At 40.4% G+C, this 23,712-nt stretch overlaps 1 protein-coding gene across 1 annotated transcript in view; it reads right to left on the reverse strand.

The window, feature by feature from the left end:
- The window catches only part of KCNH5 (potassium voltage-gated channel subfamily H member 5), a 148,207-nt gene that overhangs the window by 79,210 nt on the left and 45,285 nt on the right, over positions 1–23,712 (reverse strand). Inside the window, exon 7 of the mRNA XM_053945655.1 lies at positions 11,052–11,481. Within this exon, the coding sequence (XP_053801630.1) occupies positions 11,052–11,481 (430 nt within the window). The remainder of the gene's footprint in view (positions 1–11,051; positions 11,482–23,712) is intronic.

A 23,712-nucleotide genomic window follows, 5' to 3' on the forward strand; every position in this document is an offset into this window, starting at 1 on the left:
AAAATCCAGTTTAAGGGGCTTTTACCTCAGAACTGACCACATCCCACTGAAGAAGAACTGACACAATTCTCCCAACACAATGCCATTGGTACAGAGCTGGGCTTTTCCTGCAGAGGAATGCAGCCTCCACTCCATCTCCCATTGTCACATCACCATGCAGAAATCAGAAGCAGATATTTATAAACCTTTTTCCATCAACTTCATCCTATTTCAATTCTGATTACACTTCACAATGGAACTTTGAGATGTGTTTTAATTTTCATGAGACACTTTGGAAGAAATTAAATATTCTGCTCTATTAGAAAATCTTTCATGTTGTTACGCAACAAAAATGTAGACAAAGTAAGATAAAAACTTACTAATCTTTCAACTTTTTAAAAATATCTTTTTCTATCTGTTGGTCTTCTTCTTTTTACCTGCTTGCTTAGTTTCTCCTGGAAAAAGAGATAAATAGCTGAAAGTAAGAAAATTGCTCCCAAATGGCTCTTTTTTTTCTCAGTCTTCAAGGAAAAATTTACTTCCATCCTTCTACTATACTTCCAAGCATATACTTTTGGTATTTTCTTATACCAAAAGATGCAGCGTTTTAAAAAAAGCAAATTTTAAAGAAATAAAGAGAAGGGGGAAAGGGGGGGGGAACCAAAATATCTTATATGATTTTTTTCTTTCTTTAGTGTGAATCTTCATTAATGAAAAAGTCATTATGAAAACCCGGAGGCAAGAACTTTTAGCTCAGAATTATATTTCAGTTACAAAAATTTTTAAAGACAAAAAAAGTCAGAACTCCTGTACTGAAATTAGTCACTAGATGTTTAGGGATGGTCAACCACGTAAAAAAAGTGGGCTTTGCTAGCTTGGCCTTGCTAAGACATAACAGGGATTTGTAGCTGTACCTTACTCTCCCTCCAGCATCAGAGATTTGTAGGCTTGGGAGGGACCTCAAGGGAGTGCAATCCTGAGGGAGGAACAAAGATACCTGTAGCAATGCTCATCAATGAACTGGAGTCTAACAAATCTGGTGCTGGCTCTGCCCACGATCTGCAAAGCTGTAAAATTTTTGGTGGACTGGTGTTGGAAATCCCTGTTTCCAACATCAGTCTTTCGTTCCCTCCTAAGTGACCTGACTGCCCTCCAGGAAACACAGAAGATCAGTATTTTTTCCCTTTCAAGCACACACTTTCCATGGTAGAAGTCAATATTCGTGCTCCCCTTAAGCTTCCATCAGCTTAAGCCAAAGTCAGTTCTTCCAACTGTTCCCTTGAGATCCTGCCTTGTAACATTTTTATGATCTCCTCTCCCTCCAGCTGGTCTACAGCTTCCTTAAAGTGTTGTATCTAAAAAAGAAAGGATCCTAGTCCTTGTCTCAGCAGAATAAATACCTTTTCAACTTGTTTGTAGCACTGCTCCTGATACTTTCTGAAGTGAAATGTATAGGTTTTACCCCACTGCTGTCTTGCTACTTTAATCTGCAGTCACCTATCCCTTTCCTCCTCCAATATCCTCCAAAATCCTCTCCAGCCTCGCAGCACCACACCCAGTTATTCCTAAGACTGTGCTTATGCATTTGATTTGCCCTCTTTGCACGTGGTGCACTGCATTTCCCTCTCTTGACATTCACCTTGCTGGTGTGGGGACGCCTTTCCAATTTATTGGGATCATTATGGATTCTGATGCTGTCATCTGAACTGCTTGCAACCCTTCCCAGAAATCTCCCAATGTGCTCTCTCTGTTCTGTCACTCATCTCTGCTAATGAAAGTGTTGAGCACAATCACACGCAGGGCAAAAATCTCGCTGGCAGTTCCCTCCAAGTTTGACAGCGAAGCCCTTGATTATATTTTGAGAGAGATTGTTCAATCAGTTATCACCAACTTTGTTATGACCGTGTTGAGATCATCTTTCACTCATTCACTGTAAGGCCACTAAGTAAAAAACTGTCAGAAGACTTCTAAAAAGTGCAGATGTATTGTATCTACTCAATCCCTTTTATTCTCTAGGCAGTTATTTTGTCAAAGAGAGAAATCAGATTAATTTGCCATGAACTCATCTTGACAAATCCACGCTGGCTGCTGGCCAGTGGAAGAAAACCAGTCTTAATAATTCATGACCAAAATATTCCTACTGAAATACAACTGGATTTGACTCAGCACTCGCAGAGATGCACAGCAGGTACCCAGGGGAGAGATGCCAGTTTGGATGCTCTCCCATCCTTCCTCCAAAATGGAAGGGAAAGGAGTAAAGCTCTTTAAGGAGGAACCCACAGTCATACTCCCACAACAGAGTATACTTATTTTTCCCAGTTCTACCAAAGTTCTTGCAGAAAAAGCCACAGGAAAGATGAACGAGGATGAAAGACACACAAGCTGAGTCCTCAGTGCTCAGAATGTTCAAGAGGAACATGACATTGTACTAGTTCAGACCTACAGAAAGGAAGCAACGAGAAACCAAGAACTGCTATCTGTCATCTTTCATCCAATTACCTGATATCCCCAAGTACCACCAAACGTGTTACAGCACCACAGGCAGTACTGTGATAATGAAACCTCCAGAGACTGGGGCTTTTTGTATATTTTACATGAAATAACACAAAACCCCCAGCTCTGACAGCGCCTCTGGATGTGTGACAATGTCACACGATTTTTCAGTTCTCAAAGTCAACCTAATGAAATTTAAGCACAGAAATCTCTTGCTGGACATGAAAAATAGTATTTTAAGGCCTGATTCAGCAGTATGATTCAAATTTTCTACAACAGGACACTTGTTAAAACAACTTCTCCTCGCTGAACTGCCCATCCTAACTTCCCCTCCAGTTGATAAAACACAGCAGTTATCTGCAAGCAAAAATGGGCCAATATTAATGAGACTTAAGAGAAAATACCTGGTTTTCCACCGAAAGCAGGGCCCAGTGAGGAGCACATCTCCAGTGATATCAGGCAGGACTTACCTGTTAACTGGCCTGACTTACCTGGGTAACTCTCCCTTTTAAATGCCAAACACACAGAGGTATTATCTCCTGGGTACACAAAATAAACCAAGGATCTCTGTGCAGACACAGACTCAGATCACTCACTTGGCTCTCTGAAACTTCAGAACAGACAAACATAAAGGGGCTCCTGAGCCCCTTCCATCCAAGCAGTGTGATACCCTGGGGGTTATCTTTTATCTCAGATTTGTTTATCCCTCTAGCACAATATGCTATAAAACTGAGCTGTGTTGTGTTCTTAGCCAGTCAGATATATTTGCTGATCTAGCTGGGCTAATTAAACTTTCTGTTTCCTGAGAGATACAGTTGTTTTGAGTAATCCAGGACTACTTGATAATCCCTCTGGGACCATCTCAGGTGATTGCTTGTACTCTGTGTGTGAGCATGAAGGTTCATTTTCAACATTTACGTATCATTTATTCAATAACAATTTTCAGTTGTTTTAAATAATATAGCTCAACAGCATGAAATAACATTTCCTTCTTCATTGTTACCTCTCCCACTCACTGTCCTATCTCTCTTGATACCATAATTTCCTTTAAACACATCAAGCCAATGACAATAAAAGTAAACCTTATATAAACACATGCTAGCTATAACCTTGACAAAAAAAATCCCATAAAGCTTCCCAAGGAGGCTGTTTTACAGTTTTAAAGCCCTTTATATAAAGACATATGTTTTTGCTATAAACTAGAACCTGAATATTGAAAAATCTCCTGCTCTGACAGAATTACAGCAAAACAAGGTACATATGGCCCCAATCTGGTGGATACAACCAGGTGCTGGAGCATGTCCTGAGAAGGGAAACGGGGCTGGGGACGGGTCTGGAGCACAAATCTGCTGAGGAGCAGCTGAGGGAGCTGGGAGTGTTTAGCCTGGAGAAAAGAAAGATGAGAGGGATCTCATTGCTCTCTACAACTCCCCGAAAGGAGGGTGTAGCCAGAGGGTGGTAGTATCTTCTCCCAGGTAACAAGCGACAGGACAAGAAGAAACAGCCTCAAGTTGCACCAGGGGAGGTTTAGATTGGATATTAGGAACAATTTCTTCATAGAAAGGGTGTCAAGCACCAGACCAGGCTGCCCAGGGCAGTGGTAGAGTCACCATCCCCAGAGATATTTAAAAGATGTGTAGATGTGGTATTTGAGGACATGGTTTAGTGGTGGGCTTGGCAGTGCTGGGGTAGTGGTCTGGCTCAATGACATTGCATCTCTTTTCCAACTAAAACGATGATTTTACGATCTCACTCTTACACTCCAGTTCCATTAAAAAGTGGATGAAGCTACATCTTTTACTCGCCAAGAGGAATTTGATTTTTTTACTGTTGAGATGTGATTATACTCTTAAGGCTTTTTCATGCAGCTGCTCAGAGAATACTGAGATTGCCAAGTTCAACTGCTGCACTGACACCAATAACCTGGCTCAAAATACTTCATCTGCCCCAGCTGTGCAACATAAGTAAGATTAGTAACAACTAAAAGATACCACAGAAAGACCCTGATATCCTTTTTTTGTAGAGCTAATAGCACTTGGGCTATGGCTCAGCAATCAAAATGCTTTTTCAATGGCACTCAAGAGGGGAAATTTTCCCTTGCAAGGCAACTTCTCGTAACTTTCTGTGCCACTTTCTTCTTTTTGCACTAATGGGTAAATGTGAATGAACAGTTTCACTCTCTCCTGATTTGGATGTAGCAGAACAGGTTGCACAGTGAAATTGCAGATGTGCCATTCCTGGAACTGTTCAATGCCAGGGACCCTGAGCAACCCAGTAGGTGTCCCTGCCCATGCCAGGGGTTTGCACCCCGATGATCTTTAAGGTCTCTTCCAACCCAAATCATTTTATCATTTTGTGATTCTAGGAAACAATTAAGAGCTTGTTAGCAGGGCCGTATTGTTGTTGGAAGCAACATTCCCCTCACTGGCCCCCATTTTAAGAAACTTCAAGAGCAGCACAAAAACTGGCACCAGTCCTCTACTGCTGAAGAGGTCGAACAAACCCCTCTGCAGCTCCTTGATGCAGAGCCACATCTGTCCCACATCCCAGACCTCTGCAGGAAAGAGAACTGACTCTCGTAGGACACCCTTAGGGGCACAGCTAAACACTCCAGCCTATGAATTCCTACAGGTGTAAAACCTTCTCGTATTAGTGTCTGTTGCTAGGAAAAATACAATTTAATCTACGTTGCTGGCAGTGATTTTTGCTGGAAGGTGCTATCTTACACACTTTCCTCAGGATCAAAAATTAAATCCTATGGGCTCTTGGGATTGCTTGTCTGGGAGCCTGCCAGACAAGCACTTCCCTACAATGATACACTGTTGTGTCAGCGCGTGGGCTTAGCCACTGCTTAACAAATTTGCTAGATAAACTTCCATGATTCATGCAAACGGCATTCAAGTGGCTAACTCCCATATATTGGCAGGGAACTGACGAACGCTGCTCGAACAATGAGACAACCCACTTAAATAATGAATTAGGTTTGACAGATCAATGGAGACTTGACTGACAGCCCCTGGCACCCCACGTCACAGCTCTGAAAGAGCTGAGCAGCTGCAAGGGGGGTGCCACGAGCAATCAGCAGCCTTGCAGTGTTGTTTGCCAAACACAGGAGAGTTTAGGGCTCTCAGATGAGAGCACCCCACCGGTTCTAAAAAGGAAAGAGCAAGTCCTATTCTCTCTGTTTAATAAAATTAGAAGGAGGGCAGGACATCTATGTGTTCAATACAGATAACTAAGATATCAATGATATCTATATTTATGTGTCTAGCAGACACCTTCTGGTGAAACATGTCCCAGCCCATGGCAGGGAGGTTGGTACTGGATGATCTTTAAGGTCCCTTCCAACCGAAAGCATTCTGTGATTCTGTGATATCAAGAGGAACCCACCCACACTCTGCTTCATCATCTCTCCCATGAACAGTAATAACTTGGGGTCCAAGTGACAGCAGTTACATCTGTCTCCTTTTCAAAGCTAAAAATCATGAACCTGGGTATTTTAAGAGGAAAACAAGAAGTTAGCATTTTGAGCCATTACATAGAAACTCTTGGAAAGAGGAATCTAGAAAATACTCCCATTTTCCAGAGAAGGCATCCTTCAATAACACTACAACAAATTCTTCTGATCATACACAAAACCAATGTGAATTTCCAGGCCTGTTTTCACCATAATTTAAAACCATTCATTGAAAAATATCATCTCTCCCACAACCATCTCCCCATAAAACTGGAGTAAATAGAAGCCAAAGTAATTATGTATATAGATAAAAGTATTTCCCTGAAGGAAGAACAACAAAGCACCCTTTGCTCAGCAATTCTAGGGACCAATGGATAACGAAGAGATTCTTCTGAGTTTTTCACAGCCTGAGAAACAGTGAATTATTCAATGTTCACTGACACCCCTGACTTCAGTATCTCGTTCTGATGTTCCCTTGCTGCACGGATCATCGGAGCATTTCAGTGACCTGTGGAATATACTGGATTTCTCCAACTGCCTGGATGTACATGCCAGGTCCACTCAGCTGGACAAATCAACTCCTGTAATTGCTGTATTTATGGGGCCAGACTGATGCTGCAATCTGCTCTGTGCCACACAGAGCCATTTCACTGTTGCACATGGACAGGGCCAAACCCATTACTCCAGGTTACACCAGCAGCATGAAATGTGTCAGAGACCCTCTAAGCCCCAGGCTGGGTGTTGTGCTTCAACCTAGCAGGCAGCTAAAATTACCCCAGACACCTGCTCACTCCCTCTCCCCCACTGGAATACAGGAAAGAATCAGAAAAAAAAGGCAAAACTCAAGGGTTGAGTTGGGCACAGCTTCACAGGACAGAAAAGGAAGTGGAAAAAAAAATAATGATGATAAAAGAATACAAAAAACGAGTGATGCACAATGCTATTGCTCACTTCCTGCTGACCACTCACCCTCCAGCCCCCCCAGTTTTACTGTTCAGCATGATGCCATATGGTGTGCAATGTCCCTTTGGCCAGTTTGGGTCAGCTGTCCCAGCTGTGTCCCCTCATGGCTCCCTGTGCCCCCCAGCCTCCTCGCTGGCAGGGAATGAGGAGCAGAAAAGTCCTTGACTTCACGCGAGCACTGCCCAGCAACAGCTGAAAACTCAGCGTTCTAGCAACATTTTTCTCATTCTAAATCCAACACACAGCACTGTACCACCTACTGGGAGGAAAATTAACTCTATCCCTGCCTAAACAAGGACTTTGGGAAGTTGGCTGCTGTTCTCACAGTTAAAAAAGTACAGGAAGGAAGAAAGCAGATGACTGTACTGTTGTTTAAACAGTCACACTTGTTCCTTCAAAAAACCCCATCTCTCCTGAACTTTTCGAGCTGTTTCACCCAACCACACTGCCACCTTCCCCAAAATGCTTTCTCCCTCTTATTTTCTGCTCCCTAAAGGCCTGGCTGTGCTGAGTTGCAAGATAGTGATAGTGGTGTATGCACCAAAAGTTTCTTTCTTCACACGATTTGGGATTTTTTTCGGGGTTTTTTGATTTTTTTGGGTTGTTGTTGGTGGGTTTTTTTGGGTTTTGGTTTTTTGGGTTTTTTTATTTTTTTTGTGAAAGACACTAACCCAGTCAGTTTTACATCTGCATCTATGGCTGTGCTGCAGGAGCCTTAGAGCTGCTTGTGGACAGAAGTAGAGCAACACGCAGCAGCACAGGCTGAGATTTGGAGGCTCTGAGCTGACAGAAGATAATGGGGGGTTTACAACAAAGGTCCTTCCTGAATGATAAACAATTCCTGGTGCAGTCAAAGGATCTGACAGACCCACCTACTTGTTCTGCTTTGCACATAGAGGGGGTGAAATGACCTAGATCAACACAAAAGGTGTTACAAAAATCAGATTTTCAATGCATATTCAGCAACTCTAGGCAGCAAACATACAATAGGTATTTAAACAACAACCCTCGTAAAAACCTTGCTCCCTTGTCATAGGATGCTTTGTTTGCTATTTTTAGCTTTTCAAGTGTCAAGAAGCAACAGAAAAAAAAAATATTGCTGAACAGCACTGGACACCAAGATAAAGCAAATGAGGCAAAAAGAAATCTGAAGCAAGCTCCACAAGATGAGGTTAAGATATTCAAAGCTCTCTTTCCTGCAAGACAGGTGATGTATTTCAGCTTAAATATCCCACTCGATCTGTCCTCAGTGAAGAAGCAAGTGACAAGCTGCCAATCTGACTCAAAAGCTCCCCATCCATCAGGGCTTCCCCTGCCCCTGCCCCGCACCAAGCAATGCTTCATCAGCACCTACAGAATCTGAATCTGCCTATTTTTAACAAGAACACCATCCTGCAATCCTGCCCACCAGAAAGATTTGCAAATCTCTCCAAATACTCCTCCCAGGTCCTGGTAACTTTACCAGCATGAATAGGAACCTTGGGGCTTTCAGAACAAGCTGCAGCTCGCTGACAAGGCTGGCAAGATTTCCTTTCCTATCTGCAGTTTGCATGAGTAGGCAGCTGGGATTGTGATGAATTACTATCTCTGATTCCAGTGCTAAGTTTAAAACATTTATTTGGCATAGTCTGTTATGTAAAAAAAACCACTGCCAATATCAGCTATTGGTATTAGCAAACTTCTTCAGGAGAACTACCAAAGGTATTTCACAGCCTCTCTCTGCTTATAACAAAAGTGTGTTTGTGGACCAGACATATTTATTGACTGAACTGTAATTGAATTTTACTGAATGTTTATCTCAAAACACTGTTTCAAAAGAGAAACTAGAATATCTTGGTTTGAAAATAACTCAGTTCTTAGTTACACCTTTTCATGAGGCCAAATCCTTCTCCAGAGCTCAGCGGATACTCTGAATGCTTGGGAAATTGCATTTTCCATCAACTATTTGTTGTGCCTCCCTGTTTAATTTTGAAGCTCAGAGTGCCAGGCTTTCAGCAGCCAGCTCTGCAAAGCATATCTATACAATCCTTCTATAGATCCTTCAGGTCTGATCTCTCTGCACAAATATTGCAAATATTAAGCCTATGACCAGTGCCTGTTCCAAAGCTGGTTTATTTTCTAACCAGTGGAAAAAAATCAGTCAAGGTTTGGATTTCAGTCAGGAGCACTCATCACACTGATGTGCATGGATTAGAAATCTTCAAATCTGCACTGATGTTGTTGCAGAAGAATCACTATTTGATGATAGTTGAGCACTTTTTCTTGTAAATTTTACTTGTAAATAAACCAAAAAGGTTTCTCCTGTCTGTGGCCTTCCTGCCTGCCACAGTGCTCTTCACCCCTCTCGCAAGAGCAGGCACACTTATTTTGCTGTTATTATTTTGATGCAGTAAGAAACTCAGTAGTCCTTTTGCCACACTTCTTAAATTTTAGATTCTACTTTTGACTTGGTCTAAAAGCCTATGATGCTACGCACAGTTGCCCAACTGCTAAACTCACAGCTGCTACTTATAAAGTTGATGTGAACATTTAGTAATTTTGTAGGTAACATTTATGGAAATTATTAGCCAGTGCCACATACACAGGCTGTTGTCAGTGTCAACTTTGATCCTGCTACTTTGTATTCCCCACCTTTAGGATGAGTTTCAGAGATGAAAAAGCAAGGAAACAACCCACCTAGAACAGATACAAAGCAGGTTACAATCTCCCCTTCCTTTCACCTGCTAAGTCCATGCATGTATTTTGTTGTTGTTATCATCATACATAGTAGTAGTGGCATTCATCATGTTTTTATTGCTCTCATCGCACCCTAAGTCACTTACCACTTATTTTTTTCTGTCAAATTCCCCTCAACAGAAAAACAGAAGTCCCCACAAAAAAAAAAAAAAAAACCAAGGGAAGCAAATATTACAATGTATAAAAATATTCTATATCCACATTATCCACTTTATTCTCCAAATCCCCAGGTTCTGTAAATACCACAAATCAGTGTCAACAAACAGCACATCAGCTCCTATGGGCTTTTGATGACCTATCTGCAATAGCTCACTAGTGCTCTGGCTTGGGGATTTGCTTTTTTATGGACTTGGAAATGTTTTGCAACACATCAACCCATCATGTAAAGATGGTGTTCAGCAGAAATTTCATTGCACCACGCTGCAAGCGTCCTAAAATTGCAACCTCTCTTTTAAAAAACCATTTTAAAATCTACAAACGTCTTTAATCTTCTAAAGATCTAGAAAGACTGTGGCAAGAAAACTTCCTTTTTATAGTTCAGTATTTCTCAGAGATGAGCTCTGAGTGTTAGCTGAGATAATTATCAGAGAGATTATGTAGATCTTATTATCAAAAGGTTTTGTTTGCTCTCTTGTTACATAATTGCTTAGTGTTTGCAAGGTGCTCAGCAAATAGAAAGCACCAGAGAAATACCACGAGTTACTGATTTAACAGAAAAATAATTCTCCAAATGGTATTAACATTTTAAGTTGCGTCTACTGTATTTTGAAGATTTCTGGTTATCTGTAGAGCTCCTCAGTGACATAACACATGAAATGAGAATTGTGCCTTACCACTCCTGATTTTGGACTATTTCAGGAGAGCTGTGAAACAGCAGGAAACAGAAAAAAGGTGCAATATATTGTCCCATCATTTCCTTAACTTCCAGTTTTGCTGGTGACAAGGGCCACCACATTCAGAAGATAAAATCAGGATTTCTATCTCAAAGCAGTGCCATAAAGCAAACGATCAATTTATGGAATCACTAAATGCTTCAAGAATTGGATAAAACCACATCAAACGATTCCAGGCTTACGTAAGTTTATAATCAAAACTCAGACTACCTGAATTCAAATACACTTTGTAACTTTTAACCAAATTCTAGAAAAGACCTTACAAACATGTTAAAAGCCATCTTTAAAGTGCAAAGATAAAGCCCCAAGTATAAACTTGCCACTGGGCACACTTATGTGCACAGACCACTTAGCCTTGCCAGCAATTTAAAAGGTACAGCAACTACAGAATTTCAAAAATTCCAAGTTCATTTCATGATTGTTTACAGGTGTTCTTAGGATGTCAAGAAAGCTTAAAGCAAGTGCACTATACAAGCAGGGTACCGGCCACAGAACTTCCCCTAAACACAAGAAAATCAGATTTTACTTACAGCCAACCATCATCATGGCCACCGAAAAAATCTTCTCCCCATCAGTGGTTGGTGCTATGTTCCCAAATCCTATGGTTGTAAGGCTTGTCATGGTAAAGTAGAGGGAGGATATGTACAAGGAGTCTTTGCTGGGCCCCCCTTCCCACTGGCCCGAGCCCGTGGTGTTGTAGCGATATGGGGTCCCGATGCTCAGGGCCAGCTGGTAGAGCCAGCTGTCTGTTTTGATGGTGTTGGTCAGTTCATCGATCACTTCGTAGTCCCCAATGCTGTACCAGATGCAGGCCAGCCAGTGGGCCACCAGCCCAAACACACACACCAACAGCACCAGCACAGCAGCACCATATTCCAGGTAATGGTCCAGCTTCCTGGCCACCCGACCCAGCCGTAGAAGGCGCACCACTTTTAAGGAGCTGAAGAGGCTACTGATTCCCTGGAAAGGAATAAAAAGCATTATTTGATCTGAAATATCCTGCTGGTTAGCACAGAAGGCTATACAGCAATTCCTGCATCTGCTTAAAATCTTTCTATGTAATTTTTCAGGCCTCAGATAACAGAATACAAGATCAAACCCTCCTGTCCCTCCAGTGCTTTTGTCCTCGTCAGGCTAAATTGAGTTTGGCACTCACTAGGTGGATAAATTACTTTGTTCAAACTCGGTCTTTCAAAGCAACAGAAGGGTTCTGTAGAATCCAAAGTGGAAACAGCAAGTTTATTACAAAAGGAGTGGTTCAATGCTTCACCAGTTTGAAGTAAATTGGAGACTCTTTTGACACCAAGAAGATAAAAGGAAGTGGAAGAGGAGTCACAGATGGAACTACACCAACCCTGTGGAGTCTTCCTGAAGTTTCCCAGAGAACAGCCTTCTATAAAATCCAAGCAGAGGATTGTTTTTCTGGCCAAAACAGGGGCACACCTACTTTAAGAACCCTCAACATTAAGAGATGCTCGAGAGAAACATCAGAAAGTAATCACAGAGGGAAACTCAGAGAAATCTGCCTATTGCTACTCTCATCCACCAAACAGGAGCTGAGTAACTTTCTCTAGTACAACACTCTCCACCTTTTATTATCCTTCAAACATTACTCTGGATATTTTGTTATTTACAAGAAGCCTCACTGACTGAACATGGAATTAAACAACTGTGGGCACATCACCTTCATGAGCAAGGGAAATATGGACCACAAGGCACGTGCCTTCGCATACAAGGCTAATTTCCTCTCCAATCAACAGATATTTTCCTAAAGCCAATGTTGGTGCAGTGTTGTTTTTTTTTTTTCCTGTCACGCAAGATAGATGACATACAAATAAATGGAAATACAAATATTTAGGGAATAAGAGCACAAGGACCATCAGAAAGTTAATAGAAACATCTGAGAAGGGATAAGAAATGTGTATGTCCTTCTCAATGCACAAATGGTTTGGGAGTTTTAGAGATGCAGAAAGAGAACAAAAATATGCTCTTGATCTACTGCAATCCCATGATATAACTAACTTGTGCATTAAATTAATTAGTGGCTCAAAATAGAAGGTTTGTAAAGGAAGGTTTCTAATATAAAACATTCAGAAGTTGAAGACATTTAATTTAAAGTAGAAATTAAGACATAGAAAGCAATGAGGCAAACATTCCTAGTTACTGTGCCAAGATTAAATTGCCCTTTTCTATGCATCATTATCAAATCAGTCTAGTCAAAACACTGGCTAATTATATTATCAAACAGTAAAAGACTGGAGTTTCTGGAGTTTTCCATACCAGAAAAACATTTGTCTCTTTTGCACCTCTGTTTCTTCTTCTTTTGCACCTTCTTTCCCTTTTCCCAGCATTTGAAGGGTAACACACATCTGATATTTCTAGATGTAATCTGTTTGGCACAGTTCTTGTATGCTTTTCAAATCCTGTTGGAATGTGTTGCAGATCCCCAAATCCTTAATAAATTGAAGCTCTATATTTGCATTCAAGCTCTCATGATGACTAATACCACAGAGGGAAGTGGAATTTTCCCATTTTGATTTTTGCATTTTGCATTTACACAAGACAGATATCAGAGCATCATCCTTATTTCCATCTAAATGTGTATCTACTTATTTGCTTTAGGATTTATGACTGGGACACACTCTGAGCAACCAACTTTTCCAATAAACTGGGAAGTCCCTTCCAATATTCCTGGCACAATGGACTATGGTCAATGGACGACTGAACGAGGGTCCAACGCCACAGTAACAATATCTACATTAAAAAAAAAAAAAAAGAGAACTTCAGACTAGTTTCATAATTATTCTGCGGTATATTTTACTGAGTTAACCTTGACTTTGAAAGCTTACAACTTTCATAAGAGGGAGAAAACAGCAGGGTGTTTTTCTCATAGGACCAAATCCTGTTGCATTGGTCAAACAGAGATGTATTAATTGTGTTTTTATTAGACTCACCATTCATTTCCAGGATTAAGGCTAGGGAAGGAGTTAAAAACCTGGAATTCAAACCCGGGGAGCCCTTTTTTACACCCAGTAGTTTAAGTTTGTCCCAGTGGCACAGCTTACACTGTACTTTTTAGTGCACAAACAACCCTTGAACAGAAGAGTTTACAGAGTGACCTCCATCTCCCACCCACACTTCATCTTCTCTAAGTTACATGGACAATTTAGCAGTTAAACAAATAATACAAAAAATACAGTATTTATTTCAAAGTCTGGGAGAAAGTTTGTGCTGTCATTTTTTTTTCCCCTAAGCAAAGGTAACAATCACATCTCTTATGCATAAAACAAAATATTTCATTTTAGCTGACATTGAAATGTATTATTTCCAAAGAGTAATTCATTTAAGTAAATTTCACTGTAAATCTTAAAGCCTGTTCAGTTTGACCCCTTACTTAAGGCCAAAAAAACAAGAGATATATTGAACATTCACATTTCATGTCTAATCTTCCAAAATAAAAAGACAATGTTGGAAGCTTCAAAAGCCTCTTCCATAAAGCACTTTGTAGGAAACAGCAACTAAACAAATGCTAAAGGAATATATGATATATCATATATGGAGTATCTATCTATCTATCTATCTAGATAGATAGATAGAGAGATAGATATATCAATCACATATGCACTAACTACTGGTTGGGTCAAGCTGATACCTTCATACTTATAAAATTGCCAGCAATTAATATACAATTAATTAATTAATAGGCAAAGCTCTGCCTCAGATTCAGCAGCATCTTTGACAGAGGTTATGTGAAAGACTAACTGCCTTGAATTCCATTTGGGCAATTAAGAAATCCAGTTTTCTAAACTCAATTGATTGCAGGCTGCCTTTAATTTCATTTTTCTTTTAACTGTATTTATAATGAATACTCCATAATGAATACTTTGGAAACCCTCCTACTCCAGGATGAGCATCTGCTCTGACAGAAGTAACTACAGCACTCAAGGAATAGAAAGGTGGTTAGAAATTGTGAATGGGCCATGTAATCCAGTTTGGATTTATTTATGGTGTGAATAAAGCACTTGTTGGATACTGGAGATCCAACCTTCTGGGAGGAGCATTTGTGACTCCATTGCCATTTCAACGGGGCCAACTGTCTGTAACAGCTGCTGGGCTGTGTTCTCTAATTGAGAATATCTCCTTATGTTATCAACCATCCAATCCAGCCCCTTGGGGTTTTGGCTAATGCATTTTATCACGTCCTAATTAGATGAGGACACTCAGCTTGCTCATCATCAATCATCTCAGCTGCAGAAATACTTCCACTGAAAAACCACCTACTCCAAAACTGTGTTTTGGGTGTCAAGATTGGAACCAAATTCCCATCTGACACACATCATCCACTTAACTATTCCAAATGTGAGTCACGGGAGTCCTTCCCAGGGACTTTTAAGGAGAGGAGATCAGGATCAGGAGAGGACAAGAGCAGTGGCTCTGAACCAGCCATTTTTGTACCACCATTTCAATTCAGGAGACAGCTGAAGCTGTACAAAAGATGTCGACTCTCTCAAATTTATCCGGAAAGATATTTTTGAGGGATGGATGTTTAACTTTGGAATTAACTTAGACATTCATGATTAAACAAAACCCAAGTTGCTCGACACGAGCACCTTGCAAAGTCTGTGTTCTCAAACCCTCTCGATACACTAAGAAGGGAAATTAAATTTGATAGTGGAGTCACAACTGATAACAGCACTCAGTCTGACATGCAGAGGGACCAATCCTTCCTTTTAAACTACTTGACTCAGACCCTAGATGTTACCACACTGTCAAACTGCCATCTTCCAGAATGAAAGAAGTGTCCAAGCTGTGTGTCTGCATCCAGCTGAACTTTCCCAGCCACAGGACTGAGACAGATGTTTCCCGAAATTGCCATGCACGGCGTGGGAACAGATCTCTGCACCTCCAGCAAGAACAGGGAGCAAAGTTCTCTTGCACTTAATGAATCCCTGATAAGCCAGGCAATAGGAAGGATGAAGCTGATAAAGTTGTGTTATACAGGGGTCAAGAGCCAAACATGCAAGAGGATGAAGGGAACACTGTCACCAAAGGAAAATGAAGGTTACAGGGGTAGGAAATCATCTGAGTTCACAATGAGCCTACCTAAAACCTCCCAAACCAGGGAAAAAAGAGTGGAGTCTGTTCTACACTAAAGGAGCAGAAGAATAGCAGGGCTGCATGTTTGTAAAATCTGAAAAAGAATAGCTGGTTACTTGCTATTCTAATTAATCTTTTCTGAAGTTGGAAATTACTGAACAAATGTTTTTATTTTTTTTTTGAAAGTAAAATAAAGAAACAAAAACAGCCATTAGTTTCAACCATCCAAATATACAAAATTCTGCTTAAACCTCAAAATTAAATCCCAGTATGCTGAAATAGTAAATCATGCATATCTTTTTCTTTCTACTAGGGAACAATGTATTTTTAACTCTAGGCACTTTTTCAATTAGATTTCACTCCATGATTATTTATTTATTTGTTGTTAGCTGTGGGTACACACGCAACAACAACAAAAAGAAATGAAATATGCATTTTAAATGTGTTCTAAAACTGAAATACTCTGAAAATAAGCTTTGAAAATGGGGATCAGTACTGCATCATTTAATAGAAAACACTGTCTCAGAAAAGGTCAGAGGCAAAAAAGAACAACTTTTCACTCAGTTTTAATGTTCAGCACACTGTGGCTTTGAAGAATTTATGGGGTGGCCAAGAACCAGAGCTGTGAAATGTTGGTAGGACATGTTGCAACTGCTGTCAAAGGGCGATTACACCATATACAGATGTTAAACTAAATTTAAGCTAGTATCTTTATGCTGGACACATGCAACTACAGCAAAACTTACACCAAAGTGATCCAATCCTCAGAGGATTTTGCAGCATGGACTGAGCTCCAAGCACCCTCTGGATCCCACAGAATGCTCCAAGCTGATGGCCAACCACCCTGTCCCTGTGAGCAGCCTACCCTTCCTCCCTGGAGAGGAGCAGTGGGGCACGTCAGGGGAGTGATCCACCTCTGACAGGTGGGGAGGGGATGAATCACCTCCCTCCCCTCCCACTGAGCACACAGGAGCTGAGGGCCATCGCTGACACAGCTGCTGTGAGGAGAAATCAAACCCACCCTCAGAAACCCAGAGAGCTGGATCTGCACAGCAACCCAATCTGTGCTGTGTATCAGAGAAACAGACACTGCAGAGCACTGCCTCCCAAGGTGAGACTGATCCACATGAGCTTGGGGAATAAATGCTATTAATAACAGGAGGCTGAGATGCTCTGCAAATGCAGCAGCATGCTCATTTCTTCATTTAACAGCAAATTACTCCACAAAATGTGATGCTACACTGCCTTTGGATCTGGCAGGGCTTTGCAGAAGTCCCCGTTGGCTTGAAGAAGGAATTGAATCAGTTCAAAAAATAGTGAACAATCACAAAGTAAACTGGACTGGGGTTCTTGCTGTCTAAATGGTAAGAGCTGGTAAATTATAAATATTGAACTAGAGATAGTAATAAGTGAAGACAGGTGGACTGTGAGAGGTAGAAGAGTCAGACACCTGGAATGTCCTTACATCAAAAGGTACAAAAGGTTGTAACTCAAAGAAGGGAAAAAATTTGTAAAACTGGGTATCAGTTACAAATGAGTAAATAATCACCCAGAGGAAGAAAACAGAAGCAGAGAACTTGCAATATATAAGAAATTAAAAAAATTGATCAACAGAAACTACACCTGAGAGAGGAAGTAGAGATAAAGTAAGAATTGCTAAATGCCAAGTTGAACTTTTCCTTCCAAAAAATACAAAAACAAATACCCAAAGATCCTTCAAATTCAAAATTGGAAAAAAAAAAAAAAAAGGTAACAACTAAAGTGATCAAACTGCAATGAAGTAAAAATAATCCAGGCTTTGGCTAAAAATTAAATTAATTGTGAGCATTTGTTTCCAAAAATGATGTTGATATTTCCCAGAAAATCTAAGGCATCAATCAGGAAATAAACAGATACATTACCTGAACAAATGTTAAGGGAAAGAGTAATTAGAAACTTTGAGGTAAATCAAAATGCAATCAGTGGAGCAGTAGTTTAGCTAAGCTTAGCCTAGCTGGGATTCATCCGAGGTTTCCTGATAGCTTTCTCTGATAACACAGACCATTTTCTAAATAAAAGAAATTCAGTATTTCAGTAACATAAGAGGTGAAATAATTATGAAACACAGGGAAAACAGGGAGCACCACTGGGATATCAGGGTGACTGAAGAACTTGTGGACATGGTGGAAAAATGGAGATCCTAAAAACGGAGTCAAGCAGGGGTTACAAGTGGGGACTCTTAGTGATTTTTCTGGTTTCTTAGTGACATAAGCAGAAAGAGTATATGGTCACAGAATCTGCTAATGGCACCTTTGGAACACACTGTCAGGAACAGAGAATAACCATGTGGGAATAAAGGAAAATGTGATAAAGCTTGACAATACAGAGTCTCAAGGCATCCATTACAGCACAAATTAACAAAAATGTCTACAACTACAAGGATCTTTAACTGAAGATGTCTGAGAAAAATAAATATTTGGGTATATGGGTTAATCCCACATATCCATCCCACCTGACTCAGAGCAATCAGTGAGCTGCACTCACAGAAGAGGTTAATCGAGCTCCAGGACCGATCAGCTGAATGTTTCCATCATCAAAAGGAAAAGCCAAACCCCAGTTGCAAAGTGAAGATGAATTCTCCACCTGGAGTAATCTGTAAAGCTCTGCCCTAAAGAGATGTATTTGAACTTCACTTCCTGCAGAGAGAGGCAGCTGGAACAGCCACAAAAATGCTCAAAAATTTCATAAATGAGTTGTCTAGACAAAATCAGTCTGCTTAAACTAAGGAAAGGAAAATAGGCGTGTTTATGCAGAGGAGGGATGACTCTTCTTTCTAAGCACATCAAGGAGATAAACATGAGGGAGGGAAAGGAAATATTTAACCAAGGAGGCTGGCACAGAGAGGAATGCACAGACTGCAAATTAAGAGAGCTTTAAGACATCATGAGGAAAGGTGGATTTTGACCCATTTATGGGTGACACAATGAACATATTCGACCAGGATGGGTGATACAGTGAACCTGCTCACCAAAGCTGATGATTCAGAGAACTCAAAACAACCCTGTGAGTTTTACACTGATTTTTTTTTCTGCTTTTGCTTTTATCCTTTGAAAAATCAAAGTGAGGCAAATACAGTCTCAAGGGGGAATATATTTCACCCCAGCCCAAACTAGACCACAGAGAAGTTTGCATCTGAGCTAGTCACAGTAATGTCACTACCTCCAAGGACAAGAAATAGAAGTTTTAGGGCAGAATTACTCCTCAGACCTGCTCTGGAGGTGCATCTTATAACGTGAGAAGCCATGCCCCAAATTGCCTGTACCTCCTTGTGGACAATGCCTGGCCCCATGTTTCATCAGGTGAATCCCATGCTTAGGGCATTTTGAAATGTAGTCCAAATACTTTCTTTAAAGATGCGTGGGCAAAATTTTCCTTACCTTTCTCTCACCAGAAGTAAAAAACAAAAACAAAAAATCACCCAAATAAATCACGTAGCTGATTCTGTGAAGTCTGTAATTAAAGTATTGAAGCGGTGAAAGGGGCAGGATTTTTGTAAGCCTTGGGCAATCTCCACCAAACAGTTGTTACACGATGGCACACGATGTAAGAGAAAGCAAAGTGCTTACAGATTTTGGGAATGACTGAAATGGTGAGTCCTGCCAACACGAGCAGGTGAACCTGCAGGCACACAACCAAAAAGTCCTGCTCTGTGCAGTGCAGGAGGAGTATGCTGGGGGAGGTAAAAGGCTGTTTGAAATGCAACCAGCAAATCATTCCCAAAAGAAATTTTCGAGCTTAGCTACTTAAATAGAGCTTAGCTCCAAAATCCCTGGTTAGCTCCTTAATTCTGCTTTACTGGAGTTAACGTTAAAATAAATCTTCCAACTTGCATCAGAAATCTTTATTTCTTGCTGAACTATTAATATAATAAAGTTGCATAGTTACAAATCAAAATGAGCAAATGACAAAAAAACCCCAAAAAACAGTGACATTTCTGATTTGCCACCACTTTAAGAGCAGAAGTTAGAGTTGTATTCAATTATGTAGATACACACAGGAGTAAAGGGCTTTCCTTCTTCTGCACCAGCTATCGAGATCCCAGGTCCAGATACAAGCAGAGCCCAGTTAATACTTGACCCTGCACCACTGGAAGCAATGGGAGTAGTGACTTCAGAGAGCAAAAATTTGAGTCCTTACAGCAAAATGTAAGCAAGTAGGTTTCTTTATGCATTTTCTGAAAGTACCCCTAATTTTATTGCTTGGGATTGATTTTCTGTTTTTTTACCAGGGGGGTGGAGAAACTTTCCTTTTTTTTCCTCTAACCTGAATGTCAATAAGCTGTAACATTATAAATAAACTTCCAGTGAACTGTTTATGGCACAACCATACAGTGCAGCACATGTCAACAGTAAATAACTGAGGTTATAAAGAGAAGGGTGATTTCAAAATATTTCTTCTAGATGCAAGATAAGGGGGATGTGGCATCTTGCACTACTTATTTGTTAGTGCATTAGTGTGCCCAAAAAAAGGGGGAGAAAAGACAGTATCATGAAATATGATCATTTTCACTCACATAGGGAAAGTGGGCGAAGGACAAAATGGGAATTTGTGCTACTCCCATCAGCATCACTTCAGTGAGCATCTGATCAGATCATTTCATTTCCTCATCTCTTTTGTAAGCCTTGCCTTCCTTTGTGAGCAAAAGGGATCACACAGGACTCCAAGCTTCCCTTGAAAGTGCTCCACAATTTCCTCTGCTGGACTCTGTATCAGCTTATACAGCTGATCTTCTGACTGAAGATTTGATTTAAATGGCTTGTACCTAACATCTGCTTCCCAGTAATATATACATCACATTAAAATAAAATTTTAAAAAAGAAGAAAAAGGAATAAAAGAAGACCACTGGGACATCTAATTACAGTTCAGTATGCCATAATCCACATCAGAGAGGTGTATGAGGCTCTCAGGTCACCCACCACCCCCTGCACTGGCTCTGGCTCAGCTCCTTCCTTTCACAAGTTGCCCCTCAGATCATGGAGACTTTCAGGTGGTGACTCCACAGGGAAACCTGCAGACATATCCCAGACCTTGTACAGCACTAAAGTAGCTGGTTAATTAATTAAGGGGAAAAAAAATAAAAGCTGATTAATTTAACAGTGACAGAACTTTAAACCTTAATAAAACCTTAGAATAAAAGCCAAAGAGATGCAATTCTGCAAGTCAGTGCAATGGGGTGATAGAGGTTACAAAGTGAAAGGGGTGAAAATGGTTGAAATTCTACAAAATATATACCTACAGTGGATACATTTATAACTTAATACCATACCCATGCCACTACATTATTCTATTGTGGGATTTCACACACTACAACAGAATGACAACATTCTCCATATTTCATTGTCTTCTGAGTGCATAACAAGGGGGGAAATGCCAGGGCCCAGGGTTAGTGCTTCTGTCATTACTTGCTAGGAATTTCCATCGAAGTTTAACACTTGGTTGCAGCCAGGATTTAGTTCTGGGATTTATTTTCTCCATGTCAGCCATCTAGATTTAAAAAAGCCATGGATTGTGCTTCAGAGCCAAAGTCACATTTGAAACACACCAATTTATCTTCACTTTGCATACACCACTCAGCCTGGTGCCCAAAAACCCTCCTTCAGATACCTCCCACAAAGGGAATGTTTGCAGTAAAGCACTGCAGGTGTGAACGTGGCTACACCAGCTTAATCAGCTTTTATTTGCTTTCAATTTACAGACATTGCAATTTTAGTTTCTATTAATTGCAATGATACAAAGACATTTCTGACAGTGCTGAAACAGATCAATAACAGCAATTAAAAGAAAATTACAATTACAAGTCTGTGCTTTACTATGCCCTGCATAGATCACTAAATTTTAAAGGCCACTGGGTCATGTAGTCTTACATTATTAAACAACAGGCACAGAACTTTGGTTTAGGTCATTTAAATTTCTCTGCTTTCAATTCCAGCCATTGGCTTGCGAAAATTAATTTCTGTAGAAAGGATGATCCTTTTATACAAATCATCTGAAAATCTTCTCGATACCGACCTGACTTTGTGTCCCTTTCTTCACAGTACATGACATGTCATTTCAGGACCATGTTTCTGGCACAGAGAAGATCTAGCTTCTAGGTTTTATTTCATGACAAACTCAGAAATTCATGGATCTCAGTTAAAATTCCAGGAAAAAAATAATATTTTCCAAAATAGTAAAAGGCTTGCTCAGCTCATTTAACCCTTAATTTGTGGAAGAATTTTCCATTTGGCCAAAAGCTTGTCCATCCATCTAGTTTGGGGAATATTTACTCAAAATACTTACTTGCAGAAGCTCAAATGCATGTGAAGACACGAGTCAAACACCTGCCCAACATCCTGGTGTCCTGGGATGCCAATCAATGTATTTGGTCCCAAAAGGAGATTTTGGCATGTTTTGACCATACCTGATCAGCATCCTTGGGCACCTGCAAATTAGCTGACAATTTCATCACAATATGAGGCTGATAATTCTGACTTGTATGGAGAAAAAGGTTACAAACAACTTTTTGGTAGCCCAGACTGAGCAAGGTCAGATATTTCTCCCTCTAATAGGCAGAACACATAAAAAGGCTAAGTCTCGAGGTAACATCATTCTCCAGCTTCAAAAGCAGGGAGTCATGATTTTATAAATCTTATAAACTGGTGCATGCAGCAGTGGAAGAGTTGTTACATGCAGCTCATTACTCAGGGAAAAGAAAATTAGAAGCACTAAAAGCAACATGTAACTTCATGACAAAAATTCAATTTCCAGTCACTGCACACTTCACATCCTAATACCTACAGGAACCTCATGGGACCAAAATCTTTGGGTTCAAACACCATATTCCCCTTTAATCTAAAGTTTGGTGTCTTTTTTTTTTTCATAATGTTAAAGAAGAGACAGACAGACACTCTTAGGCTAAATCTGAAGTTTCAGAGAACTTTTATACTTAAAAAAAAAAAAATCAGCCAAGTTTCAGAGACTCTGAGCACACACACTCTGTTCTGGTTTGCTCCTTGAAAACTGCCTGGATGCCCCACTATGCTGTCCCCTGTCCCACTTCTGTATAGGAAAGGTTTTCTGTATGGTTTTGGTTTAGCCAGAATGTATTTCAGTGTAGGATATGCTGCCCAATTAGAAAATATATGCATTTTTTTTATTTTCTGGGACTATCATCCTAACAAGTTTCCTAGATCTAATGTCCCATTAAGGATTCTCCATTAGTTCATTTTTCTCCAGCCTATTTTACCTTTTTTTTTCCTACCCTTTCAGTACCACTTAGCCACTTAATTCCTCATCCATCACATCAGCTTAGATCACCCTGTGCTGTGCAAGGTGTCTCTCATTATGTTCCCTTTCCCCCTCCCTCTCACACATCCCAATCCCCCTGAGCAGACTCCAATAGCCTGGCTCTGTAACTCCAGACTTGGAAACCTACACCTCTAATTCTGCCTCAAATCATCCTAATCCCCCCCAGTTCTCAATTTGTGTGTCATAATCCTCTCCACCAAATCCTTCTACCATGACTCTACATGTACTCAGCAACAAAATAACTTTGATTTGCAGCCATATTTGCCTCAGGTGGGAACTCCAGCCTCCACCTAAAGTTGTCTGTGAGGGAAATGACACAGTTCCTACTCTGGCCAAGACTGGCTGCATTTGAAGAACTACAACCCTTGGTAAGAAAACACACATTTCCTTTTTACAACCTTTTTTTTTTTTTTTTTTTTTAAGTCTTTCAATTTATGTCCTTAATTTTGGCACTCTAGTGCTTAAGGCATCTTAATTCACTTCAAGCACTTGTACTACATGGAGCATACATATACAACAAAGAGAGAAAATCCCAAACCTCCTTGGCCATATCCTTCTTCATGAGTGAGAGATCTGCCCATAGGGAAGAAAAGAAACCGCCTCCAGTGGTGTTCCCCCTTCTCATCTAGCTCCTTAACAACTAGCAAAAAAGTATTTGATGCTTTATGTGGGACTACAAGGGTCAGATGTGGGAAAAACAAGGGAAATTTGGAAAGTCACCTTTCACTCAGCTGGCTTTTAGGGCTCTTCACTCTGATTTGGGTCCA

This window comes from Vidua chalybeata, chromosome 6, assembly GCF_026979565.1.
Source record: "Vidua chalybeata isolate OUT-0048 chromosome 6, bVidCha1 merged haplotype, whole genome shotgun sequence".
Taxonomy (NCBI): Eukaryota; Metazoa; Chordata; class Aves; order Passeriformes; family Viduidae; genus Vidua; species Vidua chalybeata.